This window comes from Anser anser (genome assembly GCF_964211835.1).
Source record: "Anser anser genome assembly, chromosome: Z".
NCBI classification, from domain to species: Eukaryota; Metazoa; Chordata; class Aves; order Anseriformes; family Anatidae; genus Anser; species Anser anser.
In genome coordinates, this window is record NC_139723.1 from 58,649,005 (window position 1) to 58,661,082 (window position 12,078).

The 12,078-nt window shown below is 36.2% G+C and overlaps 1 protein-coding gene across 3 annotated transcripts in view; it reads left to right on the top strand.

The window, feature by feature from the left end:
• The window catches only part of GLIS3 (GLIS family zinc finger 3), a 195,752-nt gene extending 189,592 nt beyond the window's left edge, over positions 1-6,160 (top strand). For 2 of the 3 annotated variants that reach the window (XM_083817774.1, XM_083817764.1), the window contains one exon: positions 3,262-6,160. In XM_083817774.1, coding sequence (XP_083673900.1) covers positions 3,262-3,293 — 32 coding nt within the window. In that variant the 3' untranslated portion in view covers positions 3,294-6,160. The remainder of the gene's footprint in view (positions 1-3,261) is intronic. The other variant, XR_014576784.1, reaches the window with a different exon arrangement.
• The last annotated feature ends 5,918 nt before the right edge of the window (positions 6,161-12,078 follow it).

Here is a 12,078-nt window from a genome sequence, read left to right on the forward strand (position 1 = left end):
CCCAAGACTGGAAATAAATCACAGTTATACTACAATGGGAGGAGCAGCTGCCCATTTAGAACATTCTTGGGAATGTCAGCTAAGGCCTCTTCATCCCATTTTTAACACCAAGGTCTCTTAAGCTTGTTCTGCAAAACAACTTCTAAAAAATACAGTGAGAACAGAAGTTCCCTCTGAACCAAAAGCCATTAAGTTGCTTCAAAAACATCCTGAAGATGAAAAGTGAAATTACAAACAGGCAAATTTCTGGTAGCAGATAAACTTCAGGCATTCACTTGTTCTACCATTCCAAGGATTTTATTGCTTTACCGAAAACCAAAACAAAACAGGGTATAGGGCTCCTATCTGTTTCAGAGCAACAGTCCTAGTAACATGTGGCAGTTGCACAAGATGTAGAAATACACAAATTCTTAAAAAATATGATATTATGCCAACCCAAATAACCTTGCTGAGTCATAAGATTCCAAGAAACAGTGCCATCATTCCTGAAAATGATAATGTGCCTTATCTAACTGGTATGTGATCTTTACTAAATTTGGTGGCACTCTCAATCCTGTGCACTGCTCAACAATGTTAATTTTGTTTGCTGGCTTCCACTCTTAATATTTAGTTGCCCTGGTTTTGAGCTATTTTACCTTCTTTTTGGAGATGTGTAATTCTATCTGTTTCCATGGAATTACTTCTGTGTTTACACAGGAAAGACATAGACTGCTTGTGTTTAACAGGAGTGTGTTGTGTTCTTTATTGATATGTGAAAGGTTGTGATACCTAGGTGTACTAACAGACTGAGAGATCAGTTTTCTTCTCCAGAGATGAAAATAAATTGGAGCAGTACAAGGACAAGTATAGACCAAGTTGAAAAGACCTCTTAAAGTCAGCTTGAAAGATTGTTCTTCTTTCCTTTTCAGGCTGAGATTGATCATGTATGTAGTGGGTTAATGTGGATGGTTACCACCCCACAACTCTTTCCTTAAAGTCCCTGAAACCAGGTGAACATAAACCAGTATTAGTAGAGTTAGAATCAGGCATTCAGCCTTGTAAGATGACTGCTAGAAAGTGTGTGCAGATCTGCTCCTTTGGAGTGCTGAACTTAAGGACTCAAAAGAATACTCTTCCTAGTATAAAAATATCTGGATGAATTTAGATCTTGAAGTAGGTTAGCAGTTATACTTTGCTTTGAGAATCTTCTCTGTGGTGTTATGGAAAACAACACAGAGGGTATGAAGAAACTTCAAGTGATCTGCAAACAGATGCTTAGAAATCTGTCATCAGTGTCATGTTCTTAACTTTCCAAACCATAAGATAACCTTTAAAGTGAATGAAGTGAGGAATTTAGTGCTTAATCATCTTAAAAAGTGAGATGAAGTGGGATAAAAAGGACTCATTTCCACAGTGAAACCACAGTGAAATCTGGACTGAGGTGATTAGGTGATTCTGAATTCAGCTGAGAAGAGAGCACATTGAAATACAGATAGCAATTTCTTCTCAGTTGCAAAGACATCTCTTAGTGGTTGAGAGATGAGACAGATTCTTAGATAGATGCCCCTTACCTTTTACTTCTTCTCATATATTGCACCAATGGAAAAAGGCCTTTAAAGTAAACATCAGACGAAAGCTTTGTGATTTACATAGTTCATGGCTAATCATTAATCCCATTTTTGTGATCATTGTATGATAATAATGTTAGGTAATTAAATAAAGAAATAAAGAATAAGTAAAGAAATAAAGTAATTCTCTAGAAATGCTGAGAGAAACTAGTTTCACTGGGCATCTTTCATCTTTGTCTACCATCCATTAAATGTAAGCTGAAAAGGTTTCAAGATGCAGCTGTCAAATCTGAGCATTTGTCATTGCGTTAAAGTCACCATAAGAGAGATTTAGAAAGAGCTGGGGATGCTGAAGTTTAGATGTATGCAACTTGGAACAAAACATAACACAACTGTTTTTTTCTAGGAGCTGCTTGGATTGATTTCCAGACATATTTTTTATGGTTTCTACAGTAAAATGGTGCAAACTGACTGCATGTGTTTTTAGCATGGCTGTGATAGGAAGAGAATTCAAAAATAAAAATCACCAATATGACGAGTGATAGGAAAATTATTATTTTATTTTTTTTCCTGGTATTTCTGTCTGGTTTGAGTCATGATCAGCAATAGTAAAACAGGGTCCAGATTTCACAGTATTTTCACTATGTGTTCTGATGCCACTCTAAAGCTTCCAGGAAATGCTGGATTTTGATTTTATTCTATTAGCTCAAAGCAATAAAGTATACTATTATTCTTTGCTGTTGTAATTTTTAAACAGTTGAAACTATTCATAATCAGAATTTTACAAAAGTTGACCAAGGAGACAATATATTTTTTCTCAGCCAGGAGGGATATTATTCAGATTGTAATGAAAGATTTTTACCTTTCAGCGGAAAAAGCCTCACAGAAACTTCTGAGATACTTTGCTACCACTGGTCTTTAAGCATAATGCATGCTGTGTAAACCCCACTACTAAATCTTACCCTAAACTTCACATCTAGAAGAACAAGACTATTGAAATCACAGAGAGTTTGTGTAATTGTAGATCTTTGGATCAAACTTTCATACTCTGCTTTTTTGCCCTTAAACTTTTATACCTACTCCTTTTGATCTCTATTACATAACACTGGTCAATTTCATTGTGAGAACAGGACAACATTTTTATTTGGGGAAAAAAAATGTTTGAAAAACAACGAACTCCATCACTAAATATTCATAAATATCTCTTCAGTCTCTGATTTGAAAAATTTCTTACCTCATGCTAGAATATTACAGGATGGCATCGGTTACATAAGAAGCTATTTGCTAATACATATTTTGGCATTTCTTGGTGGTGGTTGACTTTACAGAATAAAAAGGAAAACACAGGAAAACAGTAAAGACTGGCCTTTTCATTTAAGACTAATTTCTTGATGTCAACGAGCTTTTATGGTATGATTTTGTGCCTCACAGAGTGGCTACACTCTGGTTTGGTCTATGGTTAAGATGTCAAAACCCACTGGTACAAATAAGAGTTTAATATGTAAAAGATCTTCATAAGGAATGTAAAATATATCACTACTGTGTTGGCTGGATGTGTTTCTATACTGTGCAGCAAGTTGAAAATGTCTACTTTTTCCTTTAAAAATTGTACAATCAGCTCACCTGATAGAGGCTCTGCTTTAAAATAATTGTAAATAAAGTAAGCCAAAATAGCCTCACAAGCATGATGATTCCTGCGAATGTGTTCTTTCAGATGCTCTGAGACAGCTCGAAGAGTGCTCCTGACCACCTCGCCAGAGCAGAGTTCAAGGTGGACCTCCTTGCTGTTACTGAAATTCTGTGCTTGACCCACTTGTCAGCCCTGGGATACCAGCTGCCCAGGGGCAAGCAAGCAGCATCTCAACATCCTCCCTGGATAATCCCTGGGATGAATAACTCATGACATAGAGCTTTTGTGAGAACTCCCAAGTCAGACTGTATTCAGGCTGCATCAGTATTCAGAACCATTAGTTACAATTCTGTATCCTAAAAATATAGTTATTGAAATATTAAATAAAATATCTACTGGATTTCAGAAGTGCTCTGGGCTTCAGGCAACTGTCAAAAGAAGGCAGGACAGATGCCATGACTCCAGAACTTATGCAATCAGAAATGGAAGTTTAAGCTCGACTCCTCTGATCAGGTAACCTCAAAGCAGGCAGTGGTGACAGAAAATATAGGTAAAAATAGGTTAAAAAAAAAAAAAAACAAAACACATCCGTTGCCCCCATAAAAGAATGTAAACATTCTGAGCAAACCAGTGCATTGTCTCAAGTCACAAGGGATTGAAAATAGAAAGTTAAAATCTGGGAAAACTGACAGTGAAGATCAAGATCAAGATTAGCAAAATGTTGACAGATTTTCAGAATGAGAAGGATGGAGAAATCATTCATTTCTTGCAGGTATAGGGCCTTGAAACCTTTTTGTAGCAGAATAAAGGAAATATCTGAGGTGAAGAGCAGGCTTGATTTGTGACCCAGAAGATCTTCATCCTGGAAACATTGGTACAGAGCACTGAACAGCAAAAAACATTCACCATAGATATTTGGGTTTGAAGAAAACATTTGAGATCCTTTATCAAATTTCTGAACATCCTTCCCCTGGAACATCTTGAAATGTTGTTGCATGATAAAAAGCAATTAACAATGTCGAGGCTTTACATTCATGTACAGCAGGTACTCTTAAAGTAAACACAATGAGCTTCTGTGTAGGGTTTCTATCAAACTTCCAGTCTTTCACTTCTTAGTTTAACCATTGGATTCACTATGAAAAAAATTACTTAGAATTAACACAGACGGTGTCTGGTGTAATAACAGGACATTGGGAAAGATATTTTGAGTTTCCCAATTAACCATTTTTTAAAATATAGACTCAGTCAATAACTCCATTAGATTATAACTGAAGCACTACTTAGGAGCAAAGAAGTACTATTTCCACATCCTAATAGCACAGTATCAGTCAAAGAGGAGATTTAGGAGGGAACAGCATAAACTAAGGTACCAGCTACATTGGCCATCTTAAACTACAACTTAATGAGAAAAAAAAAAAAAAAAAAAAAAAAAACAACAACTAATTTCCATTCTAAATGCACTTATTCCTTGGAAATCAACTCAAGCAGCAGACAGGTGCCTAAATGCATTTGACAGCAAATGCCTTAGAAAAATACTTTTAAACACATTATGAAAACACAAGATACGTCAGGATTTAACAACACCTAATATTCAAAATTACCTGGAAAGGAAAGGAAAGACATAGTGCATACGAAAACATGTTGTTGCCATGTGATAACAGTCAGCTGAAGGGATTGCAATACCATATGGCACTTAATGAGGGGAAATAGATGGCACTTCAAGTAAAGGACATACAAAAGATATACAGATGACAGAAACCAGATTTAGATGACCAAAAGTCTTCTCATCCTTCCTCTTTTTTAAAGACTTTAGAAGAATCTTTCAAACCAAATTAAGGATCCTTGTTACATAATATGAGTAGATGTCACAAGCACTTCAGAAAACATTATAAATTTTTCTACGTATTTAGAAAATAAAATAAAATAAAAACACATAGCACATTAAAACACATGGAAATGAAAACTCAGAAACAAAAACATTAAATTGTTCTTCTGTAAGAATCAGTAGGGATAGTGAATGGGAATTGGTTCTATGACTACTCATTGTATTGTACTATTTTACTTTCTATAGAGCTATTGCTTTCTACCTACAAGTAATTATATCTGATTTGCCCTCCTATTAACTTAAAATGGCTTAGCTATGGTATATCTACCTGTTTCTCATAGAATTTACCTATTTATAGGGATAATTGTCTACTGAACTCATTGTTTTAAAATGTAAATTTATCTATGATTAATTTGGCTTCCACATTTGACCAAAGAAATCCCTCCAGGTCTTGGCCTACTGTACTTAGAAACACAGAATCACAGAATGATTTGGGTTGGAAGGGACCTTCAAGATCATCTAGTTCCAACCACCCTGCTGTGGGCAGGGACACCTTCCACTTGACCTGGTTGCTCAAAGCCCCATCCAACCTGACCCGGAACACTTCAAGGGATGGCTCATCCACCTTACATCTAATCTAAATCTACCCTATTTAAGTTTAAAACCATTACCCCTGATCCTATCACTACATACCCCATAAAGTGTCTTTCCCCATATTTCCTGCAGGCCCCCTTTAAGTACTAGAAGGCTGCTAAGAGATCTACTGGGAGCCTTCCATTCTTCACGCTAAATAACCCCTACTGTCTCGATCTTTTTTTACAGGAGAGGTGTTCTAGCCTTCCGATAATTTTTATCACCTTCCTCTGGATTCACTCTAGGAATTGCAGCAATGAATTTAGAAACTGTTTTAGCATGATTCCTTGCACTTCCAGTTACGTTGTTATCTGTTATTGAAAAATTATATGTATAAAAGATGAAGCTGAATACTCTTAAGCCAGCAGTTTTCTAAAGTCAATCAAAGAAAACAGCAGTCTTAAAATCAATATACTAATTGCTTTTAATATACTAATTGCTTTCTAAACGGAAACATCTTTACAATTGATTTCTAAACAGTTACATCTTTATTCAACAGAGCAAATAAATTAAAGCATTTAGATGAGCCTTGATATCATAACATTGTTCTTTTTGAAGAGCAGTTTCAATTGTAGTATTGCTCTGCAGTTAGTAGTCCATGTTACTATCATACTATCATAGCTTCTTACCCCCTCCCCCCTTTCCTTTCCTTTTTTTTTAACCTGTTCTAACACAGAAAATTTTTGTATACTGGGGAGTGCACAGAGAACAACATTCTGGTATACATATTTGTGGATAAATGCTACACATCTCATCTCTTAAAACAGTCTTCTAAGTAGAAGAAAGAAAGAAATGAAAAATGAATCACTTAAGTCCATTCCAGAGATAATGAGGGATAGCAAAGCTCCCAACACAAGCATCCTCATACCTTAAATTGCCAAATTCATTATTATTGCACTGCAGATTTAATGGATAATTCAAAACATAGGGCACAATGCCTGCAACATTTCCCATTCTTTCAATAAAACAGGTGAGTAAACCAACACACAGAGTGAATTGGTTTTGTTTTTCACTTTGTTACATTTTCACGAATGAAAGACCAGTACAGACAAATTGATTTGTTTGTTGCCTTGAGTACTCTTCTAAGTCAGACATCAAATTTGTTGTTCCAAATTTGTTGTCTCAGAGATGGTTCCAAAAATGTCTCCCTTTGCTAAAAAAAATTCTTCAGATGAGTTGACAGTCTTCACTGAATTTGGGTATCACGGTAGGTTAGAAGGGAAGAAAGTGGTTTTATTCATCATTGTATTTGTCTGATTCTGAGAAATGTTATTCCACCACTGGTATGTGAAAGAATTTAATTTAAGCTTTGTTAGGTCCGAGAGAAGAAGCCAGATAGCGTGAGCCAAGAGTGTCAGACGTATCTGTTAAATAATGCAATACAGCTTTGGTTCTGTTGGAGACCAAAACTAAAGTAAACACAGAGAGCCTGATTCTGCAGACTGGTGCTCATATATATCTCCTTGACATCTTTAGAAGTTCTTCTTGTATAAAATGAGGCAAGCTAAGATCTGAGCTTTGTGCAGATTTGCCTATAGCTTGTGGTCTTCTCCCTACCCCCAGTAACCATTTATTCCCATAAATTTCTGTCTATATGGGCTGTTTTGGTTTTGGTTTGGTTTGCTTTTAAATCCCAGTTAGACATAGTGGTATAAAATGATCATGCCATCCCTAGAAGAGTCAAAATTGCAAAAATTAATAGTGATTTCATAGCTGAGCTGAGCAAGGCCTGTTTGCAAAACTGAGACTAACAGAGTCTTCAAATATCTAATTGTTATCATTAGTCCTGAAGAGAAAAAGTTCCTTCACAATTGTATAAGGAGTGTTGAGATCACTTGAGCTTTCTCCTTAATGTTGCCACATAACTATTCTGAGATCTGTGAGGTAAAATCATGTAAGAAAATACTGGCAAAATACTTTTTTTCCCAGGTGCAGTTTAGGAGCATGACAACGGTCTTCTCTCAGGGTTACTTGAAATCACTTCAGTTTACAAAGTTCCATGATCTATCAGCAGCATCACAGAAAGTGGTGGTCAGCCACTGTAGATCATTAAAGGCACTAGAAATACATAATTAGTGTTCTGCTATTTGAGAGAAAGAGACTGTATTGTTAATTCTTATAGATGTATATGTGAAGCATAAATGGAGAATTCTGAGCAACTGAAGACAAGACCAAGCAGGAAAAACTAACAGGAAAGTCTTAGGATCTTTTTATACACAGTCAGTGTATTTCATGATAGCTACCCAGTCACAGGCACTTTGTTTGCTGAACACTTTTCTTGCTTGTATCTCTGTTGACACACATTTCATACTAAGACAAATGAAATTAAAGTCAGGCAAGCTCTTTTCTCACTAGCTCTTTAAATTAGCTTTCATTATCTTTCCACCAAAGTGCATTATCTTTTGGAATTAGTCTCAAAAAGGATGTATCATTGTATCAATGCTGATATTACATTCATTGCTGTATCCTGCTTCTGTTCTCTTACTCTTCATCTAGACCATTAAATAGATGCTTTTCTCTCGAAACTTACTATACACTTGTCTAGAAATAAGCAATAAAAAATATTCATTAGACAGAGAGAATAATCCTTTATTGAATTGGGAATGGCTGATCAGCTGGTGTAATCAGAACTGATGCATTGATCTCAGCCAAAGTATGTAAGTTTTGTATGTCTAAGTAAGTTTATGTATGTCTAGTTACCTTGAGCCTGTCTGTAAATCAAATATAGCAGTCTGTCATCTTTTTGAGACTTTAGAAATGGCCAGAAGGTAACTTATGGAACATACAAAAACCATATGACAACTGGACTCAAAAGGAAGATTTTTGTTGGTGGTGTTTTTGTTGTTGTTGTTGTTTTCCCAATACTATAAGCATTCCTTTGCACATGTATCTCTTAATTTGCTACATAAATGGTGGGGTTTTGGTTCTTCTGTACAGCTTCTTGACTTAAATGCGGACAGAAAAAAAGTGGAAATGATTTATATAATAATTTTCATGAAAGTGTTGCAAATGCAAGCACAAAATTGCAACAACAATAAAGTAAGATGCGTAAAAGACTGCCTCTCAAGCGATGATGTAGCTGTGCTAGCAATATCTTTCTAGAGGCATCTTTTAGTGAGTAATGGCAACAAAGTTTTATTTGTCTAACTTAGCTATCTGTAAATATTTCTGTTAGTCAAATCTCCCCTGAACATTCCTGAACTCTATTGGTCAATTTCAAATGAGCATGACATAGATACGAATGATAAAAATGCTTGCAGATTGTCTGAAAACAGGGCAAAGAAAAGAAAACAGATCAATGCTCCACTGACCCAGTGACAGGATGCAGCATAGACCCAATTTGTCTTTAGACACCTAAAAATCTGCAAAGGTGAAGCAAATTATATCTGTACAACAAGTTTTAATATGAGTGTATCTCTTAAAATATGTAATAATATAAGCATGAAACAGAAACCACAGGTAATTAGCAATTAGAGCTCATGAAATCGGATGCTTTAAAAGTGGGAAAATCTTGAAAGTGGCTGATACTTAGAGAGGAAAGAATGATTTACAGAGAATTACGAGGTTATGTGGAAAGAGACTAACCTATGTGACACAGGTTTGTTATTCAGTCTAAGGGAAATGTGGTCGTCATTAAATACACTTGTAATGTATTACAAGCAGCCACAAAGTTTAGAGCAGCCAGAAGGTTACCTCAGACTTTTAGCCATGGCAGAGAAGTGTCAGAACATTTATTACTTTCTAAACAATGATCTGTCAGGATCATTGAATACTTGGCATAGTTTACCTACTTCAAATATTAATATACATCCTTTAAGTACAATATCTGACTATCTCAGCCTTTTCAAAATAATTATTTGTACAATAGGCTCTTGGGGTAGGGAGGTACCATCATTCACTGGTGGAAACTAGAAGAAAGAGTTACCTCAGACTCATCCTGATCCTGCTGGTTTTGCTCTTGCCATCCAGCACTTACCTCTCACAGACTCTGTTGTCTGATTCAGATTTGGAAACTCATCCTGTGATGCCTGGCATCATGAAGAAATTTTTTTTCAGTTCATACCCAAAAGTCTTTACAGATGAGAGGAGATATTGCCTGATATTTCACTGCTGACAAGTTTGTCCAGGAGTGTATGTCTCACATTCCTTTAGTGACCCAAGCCTATAGATAACAAGAACTAACTCATTTTATACTGCATATTTTACCCACAGCAGAGTACATTTTAGCCAGAATTATAAAGGTACTAGAAGTGCTTCTTTAGAATATTTGTATCTTGTTTCTTCATTGTTGCTACCTTTGCAAGAGGCTATAATGTAGACAGGGCTGAAAAGTCTGATTTCCATGCTAAACTGTTCAGAATATAGAGGAAATCCAGATTTAGATCTAGTGTAAGTTTTGCCACTTCGTCCCAATGAGTGAATAGCTATTGTTACCCCTACATTTGCTGATAGTTTCATTTAAATAGCACAAAAGGGACATTTAAAATCAGAAGAAGAATGCATTAAAAAGTGATTCTCAGCCTAAGTTTTCTGTTGAAACAGTGTTGTGTTAAATATTTGAAATGTGACTTCAGAGCGCATTGTACATTTACCACAAACTCCTATAGGGTTGTAGGAGGTTTATAGGGTCATTTCCAAACACCAGGGCCTGAAGAAAGTTGGGAAATTTCATCATTCATTACACCTCTAAGTAGACAAAGAAAATCCAGACCTTTGATGACCCCTGGTGAATAAACTAAGCACTGCATTGAAATGATAACTACAGATGTACTTGCTTGAATGGCCCGGTCAATTCTAACCGTAGTAAATATATACATTTATAAAAGTAAATAAAATAAATAGTAATAATATCAATAGTTATTCCCATAAAAAGTAGAAAGAAAAGGACAAAGGTCTTTCATGGTACAACAAGGAAAATTGCTCTTCTGCAGCTGGAATATCACCAGACCTGAAAGAGATACAAGATTTTAAGCTATTTCTTGCAGATCTAGTGGTAACGAACTCCTATATTCCTTTATCCATGTTAAAAAAAAAAAAAAAATCAACTTTTTGTACAGAAAATGATTTTGTTGTGCAAATATCATATCTTATTTATTACCCTTGGAAGTGGAAGCTTTAAATCATACAGCAATTACAAGAAGCTTTGTGAATCCAGATACTTCCTGCACCATTGGACACTGCTGAGGCCACAGAGAAGGCTCCCACTGTCCCTGTCCATCCCTGCCATTTCTGCATACACTCTATTTTAGGCCTGTTATTAAATTCTTCCTTTTGGACTAGTGATGGGAAAGCTTGCATCAAACAGGCTCCATGACTGTAGACAAGACTGTGCAATACACCACTGAATAGTAAATTTACATTTATGTGAAATGTAGAGTTATAAGCCTGATTATTTATTTCCATCTTTTTCCTTAAATATAACAATTCCTACAATTACTGAAATAACACTGAATTCAAACTCCTCTTTAAAAGGACAGCATCATGTAGGACACCATTGTGTAACTGGAAAACTGATATAATTGCTATAATGGAAACCTGTTAGATTGACTCAGAGAATTGGAGCACTGCAATGGATGGCTAACAACTGTTCAGAAGGGTTAAGCAAAGAAGGAGAGTTGGTGAATTTGCCTTCTATGTAAAAGAAAGAAATGACTGGATGGTACTGTCATTGAAAAATAACGAGAAGGTTGAGAGCTTACAGATGAGAAATAGAAGCCAAGCCAACAAATGAAGTCTTATTGTAGGTGTTTACTGCAGGCTTCCTGATCAACATGAGAATGCCAATGAATTGCTCTTTCTACAGCTACAGGAAACATCATGTTTGCAGACCCTGGTCCTGCTGGGGGACTTCAATGACTGTGGCATCTACTGGAAAAGCAGCACAGCGAGCAGCAAGTAGTCCAGCAGACTCTAAGAGAATAATTTCTTAATCCAGGTGATTGACACTCTAACCAGAAGAAGGGCTTTACTTGACCTGTTGCTCACTAACCCATATGATCTCATCAGGGAGATTAGAATAGGTGGCAGCATGGGCTGCAGTGATCATACTCTGATAGCATTCATGATCTCAAGGGACATAGGCTGGGTTGAGAATAAAGTTAAGACCTTTAACCTTAAGAAAGCAAACTTCACCTGTCTAAGGAAATGGTGAATACAATCCCATGGGAAGGATGTTTCCCTTGTTTGAGTACAAGAACACTTGACCCCGAGTGCAAGAAATAAGGCAAGGAAGTCAGGAGACCAGCACAGTTGTGTAAATATCTCTGGGCTGAACTGAAGAGCAAGAAGGAAATGCATAGGCAGCGGAAGCAGGGACACACGTCTTGGGAAAAATATAGGTATGCTTCCTGGGAATGTAGAGATGGGATTAGTAAAGACAACACAAGTATGGAACTGTATCTGCTGAGTAATGTGAAAAATAACAAAAAGGGCTTAATTCTGAT